The sequence below is a fragment of the Sorex fumeus genome, unplaced genomic scaffold (assembly GCF_029834395.1).
Source record: "Sorex fumeus unplaced genomic scaffold, SorFum_2.1 ptg000094l, whole genome shotgun sequence".
In the NCBI taxonomy this organism is placed as follows: Eukaryota; Metazoa; Chordata; class Mammalia; order Eulipotyphla; family Soricidae; genus Sorex; species Sorex fumeus.
Window position 1 is genome coordinate 10,837,916 of NW_026606151.1, and position 25,036 is coordinate 10,862,951.

The 25,036-nt window shown below is 41.9% G+C and overlaps 1 protein-coding gene and 1 pseudogene across 1 annotated transcript in view; one reads left to right on the forward strand and one right to left on the reverse strand.

Annotated features, from left to right (window-relative positions):
- The window catches only part of RNF144B (ring finger protein 144B), an 86,990-nt gene that overhangs the window by 16,633 nt on the left and 45,321 nt on the right, over positions 1-25,036 (forward strand). Inside the window, exon 2 of the mRNA XM_056132492.1 lies at positions 22,804-22,908. Within this exon, the coding sequence (XP_055988467.1) occupies positions 22,804-22,908 (105 nt within the window). The remainder of the gene's footprint in view (positions 1-22,803; positions 22,909-25,036) is intronic.
- Positions 14,244-14,310, reverse strand: LOC130040543 (uncharacterized; annotated as a pseudogene).

Sequence of the window (25,036 nt, forward strand, 5' to 3'; positions counted from 1 at the left end):
GTGGGTAGGGCATTTGCCTTGCACGTGCAGAACCAGGAGTAACCCCCGTGCATCACCGACTCAGGTTCGATTCCTCCGCCCTTCTCAGAGAGCCTGGCAAGCTACCGAGAGTATCTCGCCTGCATGGCAAAGCCTGTCAAGCTATTCGTGACATATTCTGACATATTTGATATGCCATAGTAACAACAAGTGTCACAATGGAGATGTTACTGGGCCCACTCGAGCAAATCGATGAACAACGGGACGACATTGTAGGGCAGTACAATGCCACCTCTTGGGCCTTAGAACAGAACCATCTCCAGCTAGCCAAGGATTGATGGGAGTGTTCCCTGCTGCCCTAAACACTACTTGGGAAGACCCCTCTATATAAACAAATCTTATCAAAGGAAGGACAAGCAGGGTATTTGAGTATCTGCCATGTAGTATGTGTTATGCTTGAGTACTATTTTCCCCCCTGTTTACTCTTAACCTCTAGTTTACAGATGAAGGAACTGGTATGGAATTAATGAACTTGCCCAAGAGCCATACTTTTTTTTCTTTTTGAGTCACACCAGGCAATGCACAGGGGTTATTCCTGGCTCTGCACTCAGGAATTACCCCTGGTGGTACTCAGGGGACCATATGGGATGCTGGGAATCGAACCTGGGTTGGCCGCGTGCAAGGCAAATGCCCTACCTGTTGTGCTATTGCTCCAGCTCCAAGAGCCATGCTTTTAACTCTTGGAACCATAGAGTTCAGATAAAATAAGAATCTCTGTGAAATCAGAGTGTGCTGTTGCTAGCACGTATATCAATACTTCCTACGGTTTATTTGTTAGCTTGAATAATAAATGAGGTCTGGGTGTGGAGAGGTAGTACAGTGGGTAGGGTGCTTGCCTGGCGCCTGTCTGATACCATTTTTTTCCTCCGCACCTAATATTGTCCCCTGAGCACCTCCAGGAGTAATTCTTAAGTGCAGAATCAGAAGGAGTAAACCCTGAGCACCCCTGGGTGTGGCTCCCAAACCAAATACCACCACCACCACCACCACCACCACCACCACCACCAACAGACCCTATGAGGCAGATGTTAGGTTTTTATGATCTTACATGTAGTTTCTAAAGCTTGATGTTGGATTGATTATATCACGCAAACCTGACAAGTATTTGTTTTCACTTTTGTTTTTGCACCATACCAGTGGTCCTTCGGGGCTCCTGGCTCGGTGCTTGGGGATCCACTCCTGGTGGTGATGAGGCTTGAACCTGAGCCTCCCACATGCAAAGAATGTGCTCAGCCTTCTGAGCTCTTTGTCTGGCCCCATCAGAACTGTGTTTTGTTTGTTTGTCTTGTGGTGCTGGAGATTGAATCCAAGATGTTGCATGAGCAAAGCAAGGGCTACAAATGCCCTGGATCCATGTCCCCAGAGAGACAGGCTCATTCTATCTCCAGTCTCCTCTTTCTGCCTCTCCCATAGGGATTGTTGGTGTCCTAGCCAGTGACTCTCAAAGCATGCAGTACCTATAGCAGCTGTAAACTTGTTGGCACTACAACTTCTTTGTGTTAGACTACTCAGTTCAGGAACTCTGGGGAGGGGCCCAATGATGTGTATTTCAGTTCATCCAGGGGTTCTACTGCAATAGTCTGGGGGGTCTTTGCTGAGCACCCTCTTCGAGAACTCCATGTTGAATGACTCACTATTATTTGCTCTGAAGAATGAACCAAAGAAAGAACCAAAGTTCCTTCGGGTTCTTTTGTGATGCCTGGCATGTTTTGGAAACAACTTGTCATATGACTTTAACTTATGATCTCGATAGACTAATTTGCTAAAACATGGGGCTAACTCAAAACATTTGGACAGTTACAGTTTAAGGAGAGTAACGAGGTTACATTTTAAACAGAGTCAAGAGCAGTCTGGGATATGTAAGCACGGAGAGAAAGAAAATGAAGACTGGTTCAAATTATGGCAATTAAAAATTTTAAAGTAAACATATATAAAAACCTTTCTTTCCTGAAGCTTGCTTTTTAATTTTAATTTTTTTTCTTTTTAAGAAAGTGTTGAGGGCATTCACTTTTTTTTTTTTTTTGCAGAATAAAGTCCTAGGATAGTTTTCATGTTGTTACTATTTATTATGAGTAGAAAGGAATTCTGATTTTGCTCTGGGGTAATTAAATAAAATTATTTAACACTAATTTTGAATAAAATTAGACTCATCATCTTAATCCTTGTCTAACCTTTTCTACTTTTTTAGTTTATGTTTCTTAAATCTTCTGAATATTCTTTTGTAAGTGTAGCCAAGAAAGAAAGTTGCTTAAGGCTTGGTCCTAAGCTGATAATTTTTAGTTCCTAACCATATTTGCATGTACAAACACAACATCCTCTTGAGGAAATCAATGTAGTCCAACTTCTGGGTTATTTATTTTGCATACTGGCTTGTGTCCTGCAAGGGAAAAATGTAGTTAAAGATGAGGGAGTTTTATTCTTTTCCTTTATACCATGTACATATTAAGTAGTTCAAACATTTAGATAATTATTAATATTAGTGGGTTTGACTTCATTTTGCTATAATTCATTCAAATTCGAATTTAATGCTATTAAAAGATATGGGGTTTTATATAAAATGTAATGCAGATGATTATAATTATTTTTGGCTTTTTTGGGTCACACCTGGCGATGCACAGGGGTTACTCCTGGCTCATGTACTCAGGAATTACTCTTGGTGGTGCCTGGGGGACCATATGGGATTCTGGGAATTGAACCCGGGTTGGCCGCTTCCAAGGCAAATGCCCTACCCGCTGTGCTATTGCTCCAGCCCCTGATTATGATTTTTAAGGAGCATTAAGATTGGAGATTTGATAATTGGTGTAACTTTTCTTTTGTGTTAGAAATAGATTGCTATGAAACTTTTTGAGTATACAGCAAGGGTGAAGAATTTCAATGATGAATATCTATCTTCCCACCATTTCTTACACTCTAAATGTTACTTTCGATCCTATATTTGACATTTTTTTGTTTCACTTTTTTTGTTTTTGATTTTTGATGGCCCCACTCACTGGTGCTCCAGGGTCACTCCTAACCAGTGCTCACAAGACCATGTGCAAGGCTAGAGATCAAACCAAGGTGGGCCACAGGCAAGGCGAGCACTTTTCGCACGGTACTTTCTCTCCAACTCCTCTACCACCAATCTTTTCTACTTTACCTACTGTATCCCATGTGTGTCTATAAAAAATTCAGTCTCCTCTGTCCTTCGAAGGCATGCTTTCAGGAATTCACTGTGAGCACTGTAGTGGGATGTAAAAGCTGTACCCTTCAATGTGTTTGCTTAGATTTGCCGAATAGTCACATTTTATGCAGCTAATGGTACAGCCATTCATCAGGGCAGAAGGAATTTCCGGCCGTTTGTTGTTTGGAGGGCAAGATCTTTTCATGGTGCTGAGACCCTATGTGTGTTCTGAGTTCAAGCAGGGATCTATAGGTGCCCAGGTGCAGGAGAAAGAAAGTGACCACAAGCTCACTGGGACTGTTGAAGTTTGATCTGGCTGTACTCACTCTCCCTCCCAGCCCTGTCTGCAGGCCGGGGCCCAGGGCTGCCGAGAGCTGGCACCTGTGAGGTCTAATGTTCCTTTGGAGGAAATGGAAAGATGTAAACTTGGCAAGTGCTCTTGTTTTCTTTCTCCTGGAGCCATCATTTGCTTTTCTGGGTATCGCATGTGGTAAGATAGCACCTGGCACAGATGGATCTCTCTGGAATGAGGATATGGAATTGGGGCCCTCCCTCTGTTAGAAAAGGCAGCGCAGTGGGGCAGAAGGAAAGGACTTGCAAAGGTCAGCGGAAGACCCACTGCGTTCTCTGTGTTGGAAGCAGGTTTCTCTGATGCTGGTGGCTGTTCGCCTTTGGTTGAAATGTCCTTCCAGGCTGATAGAGTTCATTGGCTTTATTGTGAGCACTGAGCTGGGCTGTAACACTTCCGATGAATTCTCTTCTGAGATATTTCTGTCACCGAGTTTCTTAATTTAGATGTGTATGATCACTGAAGATAAAGATAGAAGTGTTGGATCATGCTTGCATGGTGGGGATTGAAAATGATTTTGATGGGGCCCCAGGTTTAATCTCTTATTGGACGACTGGTCTCAAAATTACAAATGGTTTACTTCCAGAATAAAGCAAAAATCACTATTTTGGGTAAGCTATTCTAGGATAGTAAAAGGATCTCAAGAAAACCTTTACATTTTGCATATGTAATTTATTTCCTGAACTTTCTTTACTAATTTTTCCCCCTCGAATTCTCTGAATGCTTATATTCTTCTGGGAGAAGTGGGTTAGAAAAGAGTCCTTCTTTTTCGTAGACAGTGTGCCTCCACCAGATGAACACATGCCCCTGAATATCACTAAGTAACTTAAAGGGAATGAAACTGGATGTAAAAGTATCTCCTTTAATTAGACTTCAGATCATGGATGGTATCGGTGTTTTGGTTCTTGAACTTGATTTCACATTGAAAACTCCTTGAGGGTTTAAAACCATCACTTCCAGTTTGGCAATTGCAGAATGCAAGATCAATCTGCAAAAAAATTAATTGTATTTCTATAGTCACAAGAAATAATATGGTAATGGTATAAAGAATAGCTCCATTTAAAGTAACACCAAAATAAATAAAATACTTGGGAATACATTTGATGGAAAAAATACAAAACTTATACTTTGAAAACAAAAGATAAACAAACAAAAAGTATTCTCTAAAAACTACAAGAGTGTTGAGAAAAGTTTCAGTGACACTCGAGGGATACCTTGAGTTCATGGAGTAGAAGTCAGTGTCTTTACAATGGCTATTCTGCCTCTCTGGGTTTGTAGTTCAACATGATTTCTTTGCAGAGCATGGACAAGCTCATTGTACATTCATGCGGAAAGATGAGAGATCTGAAACAGTCAAAACAATTGTTCAAAATAAGAACAAAGTTGGAGAACCCACTTCCTGATTTCAAAGTCGCCACTGAATAATAGTAAAAACAGTGAGACAGTCATGAAATTTGCTTATAAATGGATTGACATGGAGAATATCATGTTGAGTGAAATGAGTCAGAAGGAGAGGGACAGGTGTAGAATGACTGCATTCATTTGTGGGATATAATATATATGTGATATACATTATATATATGTAGACTCATACTATATATACATATATATCACTTAAATCACTTAACTTCCCGTTAGTCGTTGATTTGCTTGAGCGGGCGCCAGTAACGTCTCCATTTGTCCCTGTCGCGTGCTAGTGTAGCCCAATGGCATCTGTTCGCTCTGGGAACATGAAGAGCCTCAAACCGATCATTCAGAATCTTGATGAAGAAGTCTGACCATCTGGTAGGTGGGCGGCCACACGGTCTTTTGACATCCCGTGGAATCCAGTCGGTAGCAGCTCTAGTCCAGCGGTCGTCTTTAAATCTCATTATGTGACCAGCCCATCTGATTTTTGACACCTTGGCAAATGAGACAGCGTCCCTGATTCTTGATTGTCGACGGATGTCAGAACTCCGGATTCTTTCTCTCTCTCTCTCTCTTTCTCTCTCTCTCTCTCTCTCTCTCTCTATATATATATATATAAAATATCCAAGATCTCTGGCTTATTTTGCTCAGCATGATGAATTCCAATTTCAACCAAGTTGCCACAAACTGCATGACTTTTTAATTTTTTCTTATGTTAGCACAGTATTGGGCTGGAGCGATAGCACAGCGGGTAGGGCGTCTGCCTTGCACGCAGCCAACATGGCCGACCCGAGTTCGATTCCTCCGCCCCTCTCGGAGAGCCCGGCAAGCTACCGAGAGTATCTCGCCCGCACGGCAGAGCCTGGCAAGCTCCCCGTGACGTATTCGATATGCCAAACACAGTAACAACAAAGTCTCCAATGGAGACGTTACTGGGCCCGCTTGAGCAAATCGATGATCAACGGGAGGGCCTTTACTTACTTACTTTACTTACTTAATATCCAAGATAAGGGTAAACAAAGGCCAGGATTGACAGGTCAGTTGTTGAAAGCTTGCCACAAGAGTGTGTGTGGAGTGAAGGGCATAGGTAAAGGAACATGCCTGATAACTTTTCATTATCTGTATTTCAAACCATAAGGCCCAAAAAGAAAGAGGGAGGGAGGGACGGAAGGAGGGAAGGAGAGAAGGGAGGAGGGAGGAAGAAAGAGACAGAGAGAGAGAGGGAGAGAGAGAGGGAGAGAGAGAGAGAGGGAGAGAGACAGATAGAGAGAGACAGAGAGAGAGACAGAGAGAGACAAAGAGAGACACAGAGAGAGTAGGAAAGTGCCTGCCATAGTGGCAGATGGTGGAATGATGTGGGGAGTGGCTGTGGGGAGGGAAATTGGCACCATTGATCGTGGGAAAAGTACACTGGTGACTAAAATCCAATTATGAAAAACTTTGTAAATGTGTATATCACTGTGATTCAATTAAAAAAAATGGGAAAAAAATTTAACAATGAAAAAGAAAATAAAAACCAAAACTGTGAGACAGAAAGAAATGTTGGGAAAGAGGATCAAGAAGTGGGGATGGCAACCTGGATTAATTAGAGGAAAAGTCCCTTGCGCCAACAGATGGAAGTCTCCGAAGAAGCAAGTCTGAACAGTTGTTTGACTACTTTTTAACTGTCATAGATTTTGAGTCGACCTGTTGGAATGATGGGCAATGCCACTCCAGCCAGGGAGTAATTGGATTTCCAGCAGGATGGCTGAACATGTCAACTGGATACAATGAATCTGAACTCCATGCTCAGCCTCCGGAACATCCAGTTCTTTCTGAATTTTGTGTGGAATTGACAAACCTCAAGGAAGTTCAAGACAATGAAGAGGTCCCTCTGAAGATTTGTGACTCTCAGTTCTCTAAATGCATTTGCAAGATTCAGCAACAGAAAATATTATTTTTACTATGGAGTTTCAGATCTTGTTTTTCTGAGGCAAAGCTTTGTTATTGAGCTAGATTGGGACTTGGGGTGTGTCAAATAAAGCAGTGGTTGACACCCATGTTTTTTTTTTTTCTCTAATTTTCTTTCCCCCTCCCCCTTTTTAAAATGGAATCACTGTGAGCTACAGTTACAAAGCTTTCATGTTTGAGTTTCAGTCATATGATGATCGAACACTCATCCCCCCACCAGTGCACATTCCCCACCACCAATGTCCCCAGTATCCCCACTCCCACCCCGTCGCACCCCTCCCCCAGCCTCTATGGCCGACAATTTCCCTCTTATTCTCTCTCTACTTATGGTTTGCAATACATAATGAGAGGCCATCATGTTTGGTCCTTTATCTACTTTCAGCACTCATCTTCCATCTGGAGCGATCCCTCTAAACATCGTTGAATTAGTGATCCCTTCCCTCTCCCAGCTGCCTTCTCCCCCAGCTCATGAGGTAGGTCTCCAACCATGGAGCAATCTTCTCGCCCTTGTCTCTACTGTCCTTGGGTGTTGGTCTCATATTATGATATTTTATATTCCACAAATGAGTGCAGTCATTCTATGTCTGTCCCTCTCTTTCTGACTCATTTCATTTAGCATGATACTCTCCATGACCATCCACTTATAAGCAAATTTCATTACTTCATCTTTCCTAATAGCTGCATAGTATTCCATGTGTAGATGTACCAAAGTTTCTTTAACCAGTTGTTTGTTCTCGGGCATTCTGTCACCCATGTTCTTAAATGCATGGGATGATCTTGGAGTAATTTTAAATATTTTCTATGGAAAAAAACAAAAGCGTAAAGCAGTATCATACAGGAAGTGATAATGGACTTTGTAGGACAAGAGCATTCTGGGTTGGATAAATCTTGAAATGCTCTACTTTTGGCATGGGAAATAATCAAGAATGGTTGCTTAATGAAAATTACAAGGTTTTTTTTTTTTTTTTTTTTTTTTTTTTTGCTTTTTGGGTCACACCTGGCGAGGCACAGGGGACCGTATGGGATGCTGGGAATCGAACCCGGGTTGGCCATGTGCAAGGCAAACACCCTACCTGCCGTGCTATTGCTCCTGTCCCAATTACAAGGTTCTTGAACAAGTTTCTCACTAAGAAAAATTCCAGAATTTTGACCAGCTGTTTGAATAAGAGTCAAGTTGGAATAGTCTTCAATAATGGCACTCAGGGTCCTAGGGTAAATGATAGGGTGTCTAAAAATATAAAACATTCTGATGAGAAAGTTTAAATTATCTCAGTGGGTGTTAATTTTCCTATAAAGATACAATAAGATCAAGTACAACTAAAAAGCGATGTGAATGTAGGTCTTCACAATGTTGAAAATTGCCTATCTCTTTTTACGGATATTTATCACACTTTCCTTTATATTTTTATCACATTTTAAAAATCACCTCTACAAAACCTTTTAATTAAAAAAATCTGGGCCACACCTGGTGGGCTGACTCCCCACTTAGTGCTTTGGGGATCTCTCATGGGGACTTCGGGAGTGGGAGGACCATGTGTTGTGTGTGTGTGTGTGTGTGTGTGTGTGTGTGTGTGTCTGTGTCTGTGTGTCTGTGTGTAGGTGATCCAAACCAAGCTTTCTACATACAGAGGATGCCCACAGCCATTGATCTTCTTTTCCGATCCTCTACATAATCTTGTGATTTCTCCAGAGTCTTCATCTTTATAAATACCATGATAATAAATGAAATGAATTTTAAACTGTTTCCCTTTTCTCTTTTTCAGTTTCTTTCTCTTTATCTCCCTATTATCAGTCTTTGGCAGCTCTTGGATAAATTCTCCCTGGTGATACAAAGGGGAAGAAAATGAGTACAGATTATTATCTTTAGACAAAGTCATTTGTCGAGAAGTTCTGTTGTGAATTTTAGATGTAAGAAATATGGCATAGTTGGGTGTGGGTTTTTTGTAACAAAATTTTTCTGAAAACCATAGCAAAGTAAAAGATCATATATATATATATATATATATATGTTTGGAGATCATTTTAGCTTCAAATATTCTGATAGAGTCATGGCTGTAGTTCACTTTGGAATACTTGGTATAGAATAATAGAGGAGAATTCATGAAAATGGAAAACAAAATTTTAGCACATAAAGTCATTGCAATTGAGTACTTATATTTTTGATTTGTGTGTAAGTTACTGAACTTTATTGTGTGTGTGTGATTTGTTTGTTTTTACATTTTCCTGAATCTTCTTTTTTAGTTCTTTATTTTATGGCTTATAATTAGAATTTAGAGCAATAAAAATCTTTTTTAAACATAAAATAAAATATAGAAAAAACAAAGCAAAAAGATACTGTCATAGGACAGACAAATAAGTGTAATAAGATTTATATCACTGAAATGAATTCTCATATTTATTTTCAGTTGATGATCAATAAATGTATCGAGGCATATCAAGTAGGAAAAAGAATAGCTTTTTTTTTTTAAATAAGCAGTTCTGGGACAATGAATATACACTTGCAAAACAATGAAATTGGACTTTTATTTTCACACCAGAAGTAAACAGTTACTTAAAATGGAATGCAGTTCTTGCTGAAAGTAGACTATAGACCAAACATGATTTCCACTCAATGCCTCTTTTGCAAACCACAACACCCAAAAGGAGAGAGAGAACAGAGGGGAATTCCCTGCCACAGAGGCAGGGTGGGATGGGGGGGATGGGGGTGGGAGAGATACTGGGATCCGTGGTGGTGGGAAATGGGCACTGGTGGAGGGATGGTTATTATGGGTATTTGATCATTGTATAATTGAAACCCAAGCACAAAATTTGTAAGTCTACAACCGTACCTCATGGTGTCTCACTAATAAAAATTAAAAAAAAAATTAAATGCCAAATAAAGTATTTCTGATTTAGAAAAAAAAATGGAATTCAGTTCTAAATAGAAGAGAAAAATTAGAAGAAAATATAGAACGGTAGAAAATTTTTCTTCTTGGCTTGACTAATCCTCTTAGATTTAATAGCAACAAAAATTAAAAACATACTGAGTAGAAACCATCAACAAAGTAAAAAGACAACTCATAGAATGGGAGAAAACATTTCCAAACCATATCCAGTTGACATGTATCTAAAACATATAAAGGACTCTTATAAATTAACAATAAAAGCACAAACTGCACAATTTAAAGTGGACAATTGAGGGGCTGGAGAGAGAGTACAGTGAGTAGGAAACTTGTCTTGTACACAGCTGAATGGGGTTTGATGCTGGCATCCCACACAGTCTCCTGAGCACCACTAGGAGTAGCCCCTGAGCATCCCTGGGTGTGGTTCCCAAATGAAAACAAAGCCATAATGAGCAAATAATCTGAATAGACATATATTTTAAAAAGATATGCAAATTACCTATAGGCACATCAAAACTATGCTCTCAAAAATCACTAGCCATCAGGGAAATGCGGATCAAAGCTACAATGAGGTACCAGAGAGCCACTTACCATACATTACAATGGCTAAAATGAAAAAGGCAAACAGTGACAAGTTTTGGTGAGGACTTGGACATTTTGGATCTCTGATGCACAGCTGATACAAATCAATGCTGATAGTTTAGTAAATAATCTAGCAGTTCTTTGAAACCATGGAATTACCATGTTCATATTTAGAGAAATGAAAAAATATACCTATAAGAAGACCTATATGAATATTCACAGAAGCACTATACGTAGTAGCAGCACCATAGCATACCAGCTGAGAAATGGATAAATAAATATGGTACATCTATACAATAAAATGTTGGTCAGCGATAAAATAAAATGCTTCAACATGGCACATGGAGAAACCTTGAAAACATTATTTTAAGTGAAGGAAGTCAGTCATAAAAGTCTACATATCATATGCTTAATTTTTTTCTTTATTAATGAATCCCGGTGAGGTACAGTTGCATACTTACAAACTTTTGTACCTGAGTTTCAGTCATACAGTGATTGAGTATCCATCCCTCCACCAGTGCCCATTCTCCACCACCAATGATCCCAGGATCCCTCCCTCTACCCCCACCCCTTCCCCCCCTCCCCACCCTGCCTCTGTGGCAGGGCATTCCCTCTTGTTCTCTCTTTCCTTTTGGGTTTTGTAGTTTTCAACAGAGGCATTGGATGGCCATTGTGTTCAATCTATAGTCTACATTCGGCATGTATCTCCCAACCCGACTGGGTCCTCCAAACACCCTTTACTTGGCATTCCTTTCTCTATCTGAGCTGCCTTTTCCCCCAATACACTTAAATTTTTATTAAATGTCTAGAATAGGTAAATCCACATAGAAAAAAATTCAGGAAAAAAGGCTAGATCAGTTTTCTAGATCTGGGGAGGAGGTGGGGGATTTGAGAGGGAATGGGAGGGGTGAGTAGTGATTGCTAATGAGCAGGATTGTGAAATGCTTTTAAATCGATTGTGTGAGAGTTACACAACCCCATGGCTATACTACAAAGATTGCATTGTGAACTTTAAATGGAATATTGGTATGCGAATTATTTCTAAATAAAATTATTATCTATGGACAGACCCATGTTACATCTATCTACATAATATACTCATATATATGAAGTACTGATTCCTGGTTTTCCTTAGAAATTCCAAATCAGTTCATATGCAGAGTGCCCTTCCCTGAGCACTAAACTTTTGAAAAGCTCCCCGGATGATTCTGTTAAAATACCCAGTGTATGTTTCCTACCAGTTTTCTGGAATTATATTCCCAAAAATGGCACTTGCTTGACAATCTGTGTCTCCAAATTTGCTTCCTGAAAAAACAAATGAAGACAATGATCTTTCTCCAAATCAACTAAATACCTTTCCATTTTCCTAGAACCAGAAGCCTTCCCGTAACAGGGGCCAGCAGGAGTGGTCAATGATTGGAAATTATCACTTTGGACAAGAACTGAGCATTGAAAATAGATAAAGGGATATACAGGATAACTTTTCAGTATCTGTATTGCAATCCATAATGCCCAAAAGAGAGGGAGGAGAGAAGGAAGGAGAGAGGAAGTGAGGGAGAGGGAGGGAGGGAGGAAGGGGGGAGAGAGAGAGTGAGGAAAAAGAAGGAAGGAGGAGGAGGAAGAGGAGGAAGAAGAGGAGGAAAAGCAAGAGGAAGAAGGAGAAGGAGGAAGAGAAGGAAGAGGAGGAAAAGGAAGAGGAGGAGGAGGAGGGAGAGGAAGAAGAGGAAGAAGAAGGAGGAGAAGGAGGAGGAAGAGGGAGAAGGAGAAGGAGAAGAAGAAGAAAGAAGAAAAGAGGGAAGTCCCTGCAAGGGGAGGTGGGGGACAGAAAGGAAACTCCAGACATTAGTGGTGGGAAATGTACACTGGTGAAGGTTCCGGTGTTGGAACAGTATATGACTGAAACCCAATCATGAACAAACTTGTAACTGTGTAACTCTGTGATTCAATTTAGATAAATAAATACATTTTAATCCTTTCTTTGAAAAAAAAAAAGTTCAGTGTAAAGAGCCTTTGCTTTTTACCTTGCTACTCAAAAGCATGGTCTGTGTGCCAACAGCATCATCAAGTTCTTGGAGCTTTGAAGAAGGGTCCATCTCAGCCCTATGCCTGAGCTCCTAAATTGGAATTTGCATTTTATAAACAAATAGGTGTTTCTTTTTTTATAAACAAGGCAACACTGGACTAGTCTACAGAGTCTTAGATTACCACTAGTGCCACTTCTTAGACTCCCATTTATACCTTTTGCTCATATTTCCATCATCACAAAGCCAATAAAAGCACCCAAATCCCTGGATATTAGCAATTTCAGGAAGCAATACTACCCGGAGGGGGGGTGGTGATGAGGAGGAAATGATACTGCTAAAACCTAGAGATTCGAGCTACCTGGTGAGATGTTGGGGGCATTGTGGGAGCTGGGAATTGGAGCCTGGGGAGGGGCTCTCTGCTCCAGGAGGAGCATGAGATGCAGCCACCATCAGAGATCATCAGGGGAAGCAAAGTAGGGCTGGGGGTTGCCTTCCTTCTTTTTCTCCTCCCACCTTCTATTCTTTCCGTAATGCCTCCTATTGGCCAAATCTCTCTAGAACCTGGGAAATACATTACCTACATCTTGGAGCAACTGTTGTACTAGCACGACTCGTGGTAGCTAGTTAGCCAGTTGACTGGAAAGCAGATGCAGGGAGAAGTGAGTTGAGATCCATGTTGAAATCTCAGACTTTGAGAAGGAAAATGATGGAGCTGGCAAAAGGATATCCAGAGAGGAAGAATTAAAACTGTGGAATTCTGAAAGCAAGAGAAAAGAGTTTCAGGAGAATGAGAGAGCTTCACAGTGACTCACGCCACTAAGAGGGCAGGAAGGAAAAGAGTGTATTGGATTCATGGACACAGAGGTCACTGGTGACTTGAGAGCCTCTTCAGGTAAGTGGTAGGGAGGAAGCCACTATGATGGGGAAAATTAGTGGGAATTGTCTGCCTCACTAGGGCAGACAATGCTTTTGGGGGAGAGAAAGGCAAAAGATACTCTTTGGTCAGGAAGATAAATAGGGGAGGCATATTTTTCTTTGCTTTTTTAAAAAATTGCTTTTTTTCTTTAGTTAGGATGGTAGGATATTCTGGTTTTTTTTTCCTTTTTGGGTCACACCTGGTGATACACAGGGGTTATTCCTGGCTCTCCACTCAGGAATTACTCCTGGCAGTGCTCATTTGACTAAATGGGATGCTGGGAATACAACCCAGGTTGGCCGTGCCCTACCTGCTGTGCTATCGCTCCAGCCCCTAGTTAGGATATTCTTGAACATGTCTCACCGCTGAAGAGAGGGAACAATTCAGTGGGAAAAAATTCAAGAATACGAAAGAAGGTCATTCAACCTTAAAGGGGCGTTTCCTAAAAGGCAGGAGGGAATTGGAAACTTGAACTTAATCTGACGGGAATAGTTGACTCCTGTGTGTTCTCTCAGTGAGAGAAGGAAGGAAGGATGCTGGTGGTTCGACCTGTATCAGTAGTTAGAATTGAGTGTGGTGGCACAAATGAATGACGAGTAATAAGATCTTGCCACACACGACCCTAAGGGAGCTCCTGAACTCCTGGGGGAGAAGATACAGTCCCTCATGGTGGAGGGTGATTAGCACTGCATTGTTGACATGTCCCAGCCTATTCCATTGTCCACATATTGCAGCATCGTATCTGTAAACAAAGCAGTCGCCAAGTATGGGTGACTGGGTAAAGAAACTAGGTAGGGCTGGAGACAGTACTGCGGGTAGGGCATGTGCCTTGTATGCCACCGACCCAGGTTTGATTCCTGGCATGCCATATGGTCCTCCAAGCTCCACCAGAAGCGATCCCTGAGCACTACGGGGTGTGGCCCAAACACAGGAGAAAAAAAATAAAGCCATGATATATATACTCAAGGGGAGTGCTAACCTTCTTTCCTTTCATACAACACTGGTAGCACAGCGGTAGGGCATTTGCCTTGCGCACAGCCAGCCTGGTCAAGCCAGGTTCGATTCCTCTACCCCTCTCGGAGAGCCTGGCAAGCTACCAAGAGTATTCAATATGCCAAACACAGTAACAAGAAGTCTCACAATGGAGACGTTACTGGGCCCGCTCGAGCAAATGGATGAACAACGGGAGGACATTTATTATTATTATTTTATATATACTCAATGAAATACTGCTTAGTTACAGATTAAGATGAAATCATGCAAGTTGCCACTATGTGGATGGATCTTGAGAGCATCGAGTTGAGTGAAGGCAGCCAACAAGAGAGGGTCAGATACAGATTGACCTCCCTCCTGTGTGGGATCTAAGAAACATACGCAAGATAACAAATGGCCAAATGAAACAGAAACTGAGAACTGGTCTATGGAATTGAGCTGACCATGGCAAGGCGATGGGTTGAGGGAGGGACATCGAGATGTTGGTGGAGGGAGGGCAGTGTTCCCTCCAGGGGAGGTGAGGGGTGGGAAGATTGTATGCCCAAAACTTTATCATTAACAGGATTATGAATCATGGTGCCTCAGATCAAATTTAGAAATGAATTAAAATGAGCGTATGTGATGCAACCTTGGTGATGGGAATTTGGCAAGGAGGGAGGAAAATCAAGTCTTTTGGAGAGTTAAAGAGGAGGGTGTGGTCACATAATGTATGAAGTTCTCTTCAGATAGTTTGATATTCTGATGTTCCCAAGGAACAATGCTGCACCACTCCCTGTGCCCTCTGTTTTAGAATCACAATGTTCTTCTTCTCCTTCTGGTGGGTTTATTCAGATTCCTTTGGAAGGGAAAAATAATTGGAACCCCAATACTATTTTTCTTTCTTTTTGGGTCACACCAGGCAATGCACAGGGGTTACTCCTGGCTCATGCACTCAGGAATTACTCCTGGTGGTGCTCGGGGGACCATATGGGATGCTGGGAATCGAACCCGGGTTGGCAGTGTGCAAAGCAAATGCCCTACCCACTGTGCTATCACTTCAGCCCCCCAATACTGAATTTTTAAGTTAATTTAGACTTAAAACTTAATTTTAAAGATTGCTTTTCATTTTGTTCTCGCTTAAATATCTACATAATATTGTTTACAGGCACATTTAGAATTCTGTGTCTTAAGCAGTGATAACATCACACTAAAATGGATAGATAAATAATACCTAAATTTATGGGCCTCTAAAATTGACATTGTTTTAAACATTTATGTGATAAATGTTTTTATTTCTACCAAATCGCTCTTTTATAGTGTTAGGCTCTGAGTTTGGCATATTCCAGTGAATAAATGGCAGTTTAGTGATGTTGTCACTTTTCTATATGAAAATCACCAAAAATCTTGACTTATACAGTTTTCACTGGATCTACACACTACCAACTGTTTTTTTTTCTTTTCTCTGCTTGCCTTTGAGAAGAAAAGCAAGTGGACCTGAAAAAGCAGAATGGTACCACATCCAAACAAACCTGTGTATTGACATTGAGTGGAAATGAGGTGATCCCTTAGATGGAACAAGATATGCTTTTATTAATACTATTAAATAAAGTAGGAAGCGGTAGGAAAAACACTGGCCTAGAGAACGCATTGGTCCTCGGGACTGAGAGCTGAAGCCTGGGCATCACACCAGACTCAGGTCAAGGATGAGAGCCTGGAGGTTTATCATTCCATGCTGCTGGCTTGTGGTTTGATTTGGGACTTTTTCTCATCACCTTGTGATGGTTTTTCCTGTTGTTCTGCTGATGTGTATGGCTGGCAGAGGGTGTGAAGGAGAATCTCCTCACTGTAACATCCTATTTGTGAAGTCACAGGTTTGTAAAAGGGGTTCAAAAGAAAAATTTAGGATCCTATTATACCAGCAGACAGCTTACTGTATGTCTGAAGATCGCTGATTTCTGTGAATGCAAACCATGGTGCATTTCCCAGCCAGGATACTTTGAGTATGCCAAGAGGCTTTGAAATTGAGAAAGGCACCACCTTGGTATTAATAATTTGACTCAACAGCATTCGACAAAGAAGGGTTTTTGTTTGGTTGGTTTTTGGTGGGGAGCTGGGATTGAGGAAATACACCCTCTGATGTTCAGGGATTTCTACTAGCTCTGTGCTCGGAGATCACTCCTGGCAGTACCTGGGGGATCATATGTGGTGCCAGGGATCAAACTGGGGTCAGCCAGTTGCAAACTGGCATCTTAACTCCTGTATTAGCTTTCTGGCCCTTGGAGACTTTATTCTTAGCTCATGTGTAGAGTCCAGAGTCTGAATGGAAATAAATAAAGTATTGGCCTTAACCTAAGATGTTATTTTGAACACACTTTGAGGCTTGTGTTGTAATGGTGTACTGAGGTGAACAGATGACTGTATGTTTTATTAAGTATCCATTTTGATGTACACCTCTGTACCTGGAATTCTACAACAATAGAATAGACCCAGTTCTTCTCCTCCTTCTTCTCCTTCTCTTTCTCCTCTTCCTCCTTTTCCTTCTCCTCCTTCTCCTCCTTTTCCTCCGTCTCCTCCTCCTCCTCCTCCTCCTCCTCCTCCTCCTCCTCTTCCTCCTTCGTGATGCCCATGGTTACTCCTGGTTCTGCACTTAGGAGTTACTCCTCGAAGTGCTCTCAGGGGACCATATGGGAATGCTGGGATCAAACTGGGGTTGGCAGTATGCAAGGCAAATGCCCTCCCGACTGTTCTATCGCTCCAACCCCTGGACTTTTTAAATTTTGTCCTCAGGACCCCCGTGTGTGCATTCCACAACATCCAAGATCCTAGGGGTCAATCGTAACTCTCAACTAGTGAAATATATTATCACCTTCCTCCTGATATAGTGCCTCTTACCTCTTGTCCTGATTCTCAGGAGTCTGAACTCCAGGGATCACAGCTGTTTTGTACATGTCTGCTTAGAGTTTAGAAACACCTAAGCTATGCTGCAGTTATTCTTAAAATTTGCATCTCTCTCTGTCTCTGACTCTGTCTGTCTTTCTCTCTCTTCTCCAATGTGAGACCTGTACTGAGGTGAGTCAAATCTCTGGCTTTTTAGAGTATTTTGACATATGCATCCAAATAGACTAGTGCCCTTTTTTCCTTCAGAGTAGAGGAGGCAGTGAGTATGGTTTGATTCTGCAATTGAGCGTTATTGACTTGCCTAAGATGCAGAGGAAGATTTGGAGCTTATTCTTCAGCTTTGATCATTATGTTTGAGGCCTATATACTGGCCTTGTGTGGATTTGGGAGTTCTTTTTCCTGCATCATCTAGAAGATGCTAGAAGAAGAATGAATGTACTTTGTTTCTTTAACCCAGAACTACTTATGTTTGCTACTTTTTAGCCCAAGAAAGTTTTACATGACCCTGGGTATATAAAATAGACATACAAAAAACATACAGACAATAAATCGTACCTTTATTTTATGAACTTTTTGGTCACTATATCTTCATTTATGTGACTCCATATAGGGTGGCAATCCACAGTTTAAGAAATTTGACTTGAGTTTAGAAAGTGTCTCCCCTAAGAGAAACTTCTTTCTTTGTATATAACCCCTGGGTTCTCAGGGTTCAAAGAGATAATACAAATCAGCTGGTTTAGTAGATGTTTGAGATTAAATCCTTGGTTGAGTCCCATCTGGATTCTTGAGAGCCTTATTCTGTATGCACTTCATGGCCTATGTATGTTTTGTGTCCTACCCAAAATGAATAAAATGAAATGTCAACTATTCAAAAAATAGTTTCTTTCTTTCTGAGGCATCTGGATTTTTGAAATGTTCTGTTTAAAACATTTACCTTAGAATTTATTAGCTATCATCAAAATGGCATCGTTAGGCATCTGTGTTAATGTCATTTTTTAATGGGATGTAATTTTTTTAAAGTCTTTCTGAGGGTAGATTTTTGTCTTTCTCTGTTTTGCTGCTATTTTCTACCAGCGAGATACCATCTTTTTCCAGATTGTTAACCTTTTGTTTCTGTTTGACATGGATAACAAGGCTCAGGGTTGATGTGAACAATTGTGGTTCCTTTGTATTTTAGCCAGAGGCATTGAGGAAGAGAAGGAGGGTTTGAGATAAAATTTTTGGTAAAAAACGATTAGAAGATACAGAACAAACTGAGGACACAGAAAATGCCATGCACAACTATCTCTAGGGTGGGGGGGGGCGGTTCGTCCTTGGCCTTTAAGTAGAGTACCCACAGCAATGGAGGATAAGGGCCCCATATATCAGTTTGCATCTTGCACTTGCAATTCTCAAACCAGTTTTAGAACAGTAATAACAGTGACAAGGGGGTGTATAGTCTATGTGTTCTCACAGCTTGTACTCAGTGTTTACAGCTCTAGTTTGCCTTCTAAAATCACAGGTCACTTAATATTCCATCAACTGAGTCTTGGGGAATGTTTCAAAATTCATCTGGCTTTTGTGTCATGGTTTCTGCATCCCTCAGAACCTCACATTCAATGAGAGAACATCCATTATAGACTCTTGGGAATATTTAGATTTCGACTTCACAAGTATGCAATGTTCAGTTGAAATGAAAAGGAACTTTGATTTTTTAAATTAATTAATTTTTATATTGAATCACTGTGAGATACACAGTTACAAAATTGTTCATGATTGGATTTCAGTCGTACCATATTCCAACGCCCATCCCTTCACCAGCGTGTATTTCCTACCACCACTGTCCCCAGTTGCCCTCCTGCCAACCACCCCTCACCCCCAGCCTGAACTTTTTTGTTGTTGTTGCCTTTCTTGCCTCCTAGAGCCTCTTTAGCACCTATTTAACAGTTTTCCTACAGATAGAGGCAGTCTGGGGAGGCTTGTGTGAGTTCACACCTGCCTGGTGTTCTTTAGAGTGTCTCCATCAACAGGATAGTCATCACAGGGGAGTGGAGAAATGTTGATCCCAGAGGGTGGGAAGATGAGCACTTCCCCACACTCCCCTGCCACTCTCCTTCCTGTCCCTTTGCAATTGTTGTATTGAAGGACTTGGACGCATTAGGGACTCCAATTGTGGGACTCACCAGGGCTGCCCACTTCAGTTGTGCTGTCCTGCCGACTTGGTTGCAGTGTTCTGGGGGACTCACACCCAGATTGCAGAGCTGGCACATGTGTAATTGTGTTGTGCTGGGGATACACACTTTTTGTTGTGGCATCCCGGGATTCCTGGGGGCAGTGCTGCCGGGATTGCACTGGGGGTAGGGTGGATCTGGGAAAGGACTCCCCACCTCAGCTCTGTAAGGCAGGTGTTCCACTATTTTAGGGCTGCCCAATCCAGAGGGTTAGGTCCTTCTTCTCCTCTTTTTTCCTTTATCTTCTCCATTAAATTTTAGGTGATAGGGTTACAGTGTTGCTCAGATGTATGATATTTATGTATATAAAGTCACTGTTTACCCTGGCCACCAAAGTGCCCATGGTCCCCTCCCTAGGTCACCTCAAGTGTGACCGTCCTCCTCATAGTTTGTGGATTGACACTTATGGTTTGGGTCATATTCATCTCTTTCTTGGCCACCACTTTATATTCTAGGCCCTCCAGCTACGTTCCCTTGTTACTTCCAGTCAGCCTAGTCCTTCCCCCTTCCCACTCTGACCTGGAACTCTAGTATTTATAATTCAGTGTACAAAGTTTATTATTTATTATTATAAAAGGTTTATTTTATGACCTTATTCTGCTGTTAAAGATAACACAAACAAAAATAAGTGGGACTATAGCACTGTAGCACTGTCCTCCCGTTGTTCATCTATTTGCTCGAGTGGGCCCAGTAACATCTCCATTGTGAGACTTGTTGTTACTATGTTTGGCATATGGAATACGTCGTGGGTAGCTTACCAGGCTTTGCCATGCGGGCGAGATATTTTCAGTAGTTTGCCGGGCTCTCCAAGAGGGGTGGAGGACTCGAACTCTGGTTGGCCGGGTTGGCTGTGTGCAAGGAAAACACCCCACCTGCTATGCTATCGCTCCTGCCTATGTAAAGTTAAAAGGTTTTTGCATGGCAAAAGGAATTCAGGCTACAATAGAAAGGCATCATACTCAGTGAGAGAAATTATTCATACACAGTGCTTCTGATAAAGAACTAAAGTCTGAAATCTATAAAGAACTCACAAAGCGCAGCAACAACAAAACAATAACCCTTCTCCAAAAATGGGAGAAGAGATGAAGATATGTCCATGAGGGAGACATACAAGTGGCCAATAAGCATATGAAGAAGTGCTCATTCTCAGTAGTATCAGTGAAATACAAGCCAGAGCAAGAATGACTTATCACTTCACACCAATGAGAATGGCCCATGTAAAAAAAAATTCTGCAAACAAGTGTAGTGAAAAACGAACCCTTATTTATTATTGGTCATCTGGTCCAGCCCTATGGAACATAACATGGAGATTTCTCAGAATGTAAGAACAAAGTTCATTTTGGACCCAACTGTCCCACTTGTAGGTATCTACCCACAAAGTAGAGAAACGAGAGTTGGAAAAATAATGTGCATGATGTGTTATTGCAGTTCTTATACATTAGCTAGGATATGGAAGCAACCCAAATGCCCAACAGTAGATGAAAGAAATTGGTATATGTCCACAATGGAGTACTGTGCTGTAGCACTGTGGCACCGTCCTCCCGTTGCTCATTGGGCATCAGTAACATCTTACAACAAATTGCGAGACTTGTTGTTACAGTTTTTGACATATTGAATACATCACAGGGAACTTGCCAGGCTTTGCTGTGCGGGCAAGATACTCTTGGTAGCTTGCCAGGCTCTCCAAGAGGGACAGAGAAATAGAACCTGGGTCAGCCGCATGCAAGGCAAACGCCCTACCCGCTGTGGTATCGTTCCAGCCCAATACTGTGCTAACATAAGAAAAAATTAAAAAGTCATGCAGTTTGTGGCAACGTGGTTGAAATTGGAATTCATCATGCTGAGCAAAATAAGCCAGAGGGCAGAGGACAAATTCAGGAGAATCCCACAGTTTTTAATGGAAAGGGTGAGACCAGGTGAAGTGAAGTAGAAATACAGCTAGTCTTCAGTTTGAAAACTTCCCCCAAGGAATTTCTGAAACTACAAAATTTCAACATGCCAGAGGCTGTTCACCTTGGAGTCTCCTGCCCCCGTGCCTGGCTGTCTTCGCCAGGGCCCCTTCGAGGGGAGGGGGTTGAGTTTCCCTCCCTGCCTCGACCAGGGCTTTGGCAGCCGAAGACCTCCAGAACCAGCCACCACCATGCTGAGACCACTCTCTGCACACCTGAAGGTACCAACAGAGGAACAAAAGCACGCGGGTCCCGGGGCTGAGATCTCCAAGCCTGCTCGGATCAGAGTTGCGCATCCTCCACCCAGATCCTCCAAATTCCAGTAGGCGGGGATCACACCCACCAACTGGCCCCCTAGCGCTGTGTAATCCCATCAATGGCCAAGACTCAGAGACTATAAAACCCAGCTCCCGGAAGCATCTTATTATATCATTCCTACTTTGGACAGTTTGGCAGGCTACCGAATGTAACCTGCCCACACGGCAGAGTCTGGCAAACTCCCCGTGGCGTACCCAATATGCCAAATACCAGTAACAAAGATGGGTCTCATTCTCCTAACTCTGAAAGAGCCTTGATTATGGCACTTTTTAAAAAATCTCAGGGCTAGGATGAAGGAGACGTTACTGGGGCCTGCTCGAGGCAATCGACGAATAACAGGATGGTCGTGATTGTCGTGATCATGAACAAAATTTCAGTTGAGTGTGTGTGTGTGTGTGTGTGTGTGTGTGTGTGTGTGTATGTAATATGCTTTGAGGTAACCAGAATGGCTATTATTGTTCCTGATTTATTTTATTTGTTTAATTTTTATTTTTTGGGCCAGAACTTACTCTTAACTATTCATTGAGGGATAACTCCTGGAATGGTTCAGGAGAGCATATGATGTATACCAGAGATCGATCGGGTGGCTCCTGGGATCAGTGACAACATTTGTAATATAGCAGTTGATACGTAAATGTGTACACTTGAAAACCCAAGTCTATTTATAAATAATTCAATAAATAATTATCACTTCATACTTCCACAGTGCCCCGGTAGTATCACCTCTGTAGTCCTTGCATTGAACCACCTGCCCAGTTGACTGAGAATCACCAGTGGAGACCCCCAGGCTTCCTGAGTACCACTTCAGAGCTTCCTCCACCCCACCCCACAAAGTATACAGAAGCCTGTCACCATTAGTGCAAAAGAGTTTTCCTTTTTTTCTCAAGTCAAGGTGAATCCAGTGTGTGAGCATGATTTTGACTTGTGTGAATAGACACAATATTCTTAGAATGAAGTCATGCACTGCTAATCGCCTGACTCTGCATTCATTCCAGAGGGATGGCTCTTGGTATCACACTTGTGAGTGCTTATGTGTCCTGAGTACTCCCAGCATGGCCACCTATGGAAAGAGAGCTCGTGGCAATTCTTTTAGGTATAATTTGTGCTCCACACTGTGGATAATTGTCTTTTTCTTCTTAACTTGTAGTGCCTGAAACAGTACATGCAGCTGGCAATTCGAGAAGGATGTGGTTCTCCAATCACGTGTCCTGATATGGTGTGCCTAAACCAGGGGACCCTGCAGGAAGCCGAGGTATGGATGAGTGTCCGTCTTGCCCCTTCTTCCCAGGGAGGCTATTTCCCAGCCTCCTGACTTCGTAGGGAGAGCCCAGGAGCCAAAGGCATAAACCAGCTCTTTCAGGAAGTGCTTCCTTGCTCTGTAACTTGAAATTCCTTATTAATGGCTCGAATTGTTATTGACTTCAGTTTTATTTATAGAGGCTATCTGCATGATAGCCTCTATAAATGAAGGAGCTGGAGAGTGGGCGAATGTGCTGAAAATCAGATTTACCAGATGGGAAATTTGGAGGCCGACGGGTGAGTGGCCTTTGATCACTAATACTTTAAAGATAAACTGACAAAGGATTAGCCGGTTATCGACAATATACATTTTTGTGATTCCACAAAGGTAGTCCGAGCTAAACCATTTCCAAAAGGCCTTTTATCCAATCTTCAGAAGTATCATTTTTGAGTTCTTCATTTTCTTAAGCCTCCGATTTATCTCTTTCCTTTGTTCAATCCCCGATCAGTAGCTTGCCCCTATATCTATCTTTTTATCTTCAGAGCCTATTCACTTGAGATGTGAAGTTAAAAAACTTTTCCCCCATTCTTGGAAGGATCTAAGATCCATAAGGGACCACAAAAGTCCCAAGACAGAGATGAAGTTAATTCATTCAGTAAAGATGGTACACCAAGCTCTCTTTCAGTTGCTCTCAGAGCCTACATACTAGCAAATTCTTTCAATCAGAACAGGAAACAGGCCCAATAAGGTTAAGGTTCCTGATTTCCTATTTGAAAGGTAGAAGCTCTAGCTTCCCAATGCAGTTCTTTGTGGCACTATAATTAGGAAGTCGAGCCAGGGAGATATGCTATGCATGGCAGAGGCATATGCACTTGTTGAATATGCACTACCGTGTCTTAGCTATGTGTGTCTATATGTGTGAATTGTAAGTAAAGCATCAGAAAGATGGTATAGATCATTTTTAACCAGTTTGTAGCTGCATGTCTGTTCTGCTTACGGAGTATCAATTAAGTATGATACAATCAAGGTTGAGTGTTTTTCTAGAGAATTTAAAAGGGATATATAATAGTGAAGATGTGACTTTTTTTTTGATTTTTGGGTCACACCCGGCAATGCACAGGGTTACTCCTGGCTCTGTGCTCAGGAATTACCCCTGGGGTGCTCAGGAGACCATATGGGATGCTGGGAATCGAACCTGGGTTGACCTCATGCAAGGCAAAGGCCCTACCCACTGTGCTATTGCTCCAGCCCCTGACTTCTTTTTTTTGTTATTATTCTTTTTTGGGTCACGCCCGGTGTTGCTCAGGGCTTACCTTGTGGCTCTGTGCTCAGAGACCACTCCTGACAGTGCTTGGAAACCTTCTGGGTTGCTAGAGTTCCAAGCCAGGTTAGCAGGATACAGGGCAAATTCCCTACCGGCTGTACTGCCATTTTGGTCGAAGATATGATTTATTTTAAGAAAATCATGAAATAATCAAATTGTGTGGAAAAGAAGGCACTGTTGAATATGCAGATCCTGTGGCGAGAAATTGGTTTGCTTTTGTCTGAGTTGTGGGTAGAGGAAGGCAGTTGCAATTGGGGAAAGATTAGGTTAGTGATCTGGAACATTGAAATGGATGGATGCAACTTGGAATTTTTTTTTTTTAAATGAGACTCTGTTATGTTGGAGTATCTTCCTGTGCATAATCCTTCCTGGGAAGGTTCCTTCCATTTTTGACTTGCTTCTTTAAGTCTGAGCAGTCAAGAAGTGCTTATTCAAAGGGCACATAGTGTGAATGTGTGTGTGTGTGGGGGGGGCGGCGGGAGGGAGCACAGGACAGGGATCCTGTCCTGGGGTGATGAGGACGGGCCCATTGCTCTCTTCACGATCTTCTCTCCTGCTAGAGAGATAGGAGAGTGAGGTGTGCACCATTCAAAATGGGAAAAGCCTGAGACGCAGCTGACAGCAAGAACTGTATCTAGTATGAAACATTATGTCTGTTAATCTGTTAAACATAAAGGGCATGTCTGGTGATGTTTCAGGGTGAGCCTTTGAACTTAATTTTGTCCCATATTTCTAGACTGTTGTGCTCCAGTCCTGCAGTTACCAACACCCTGTGGCTGTTTACCTCTAAATGAATGAAAATGAAAGTAACTTAAA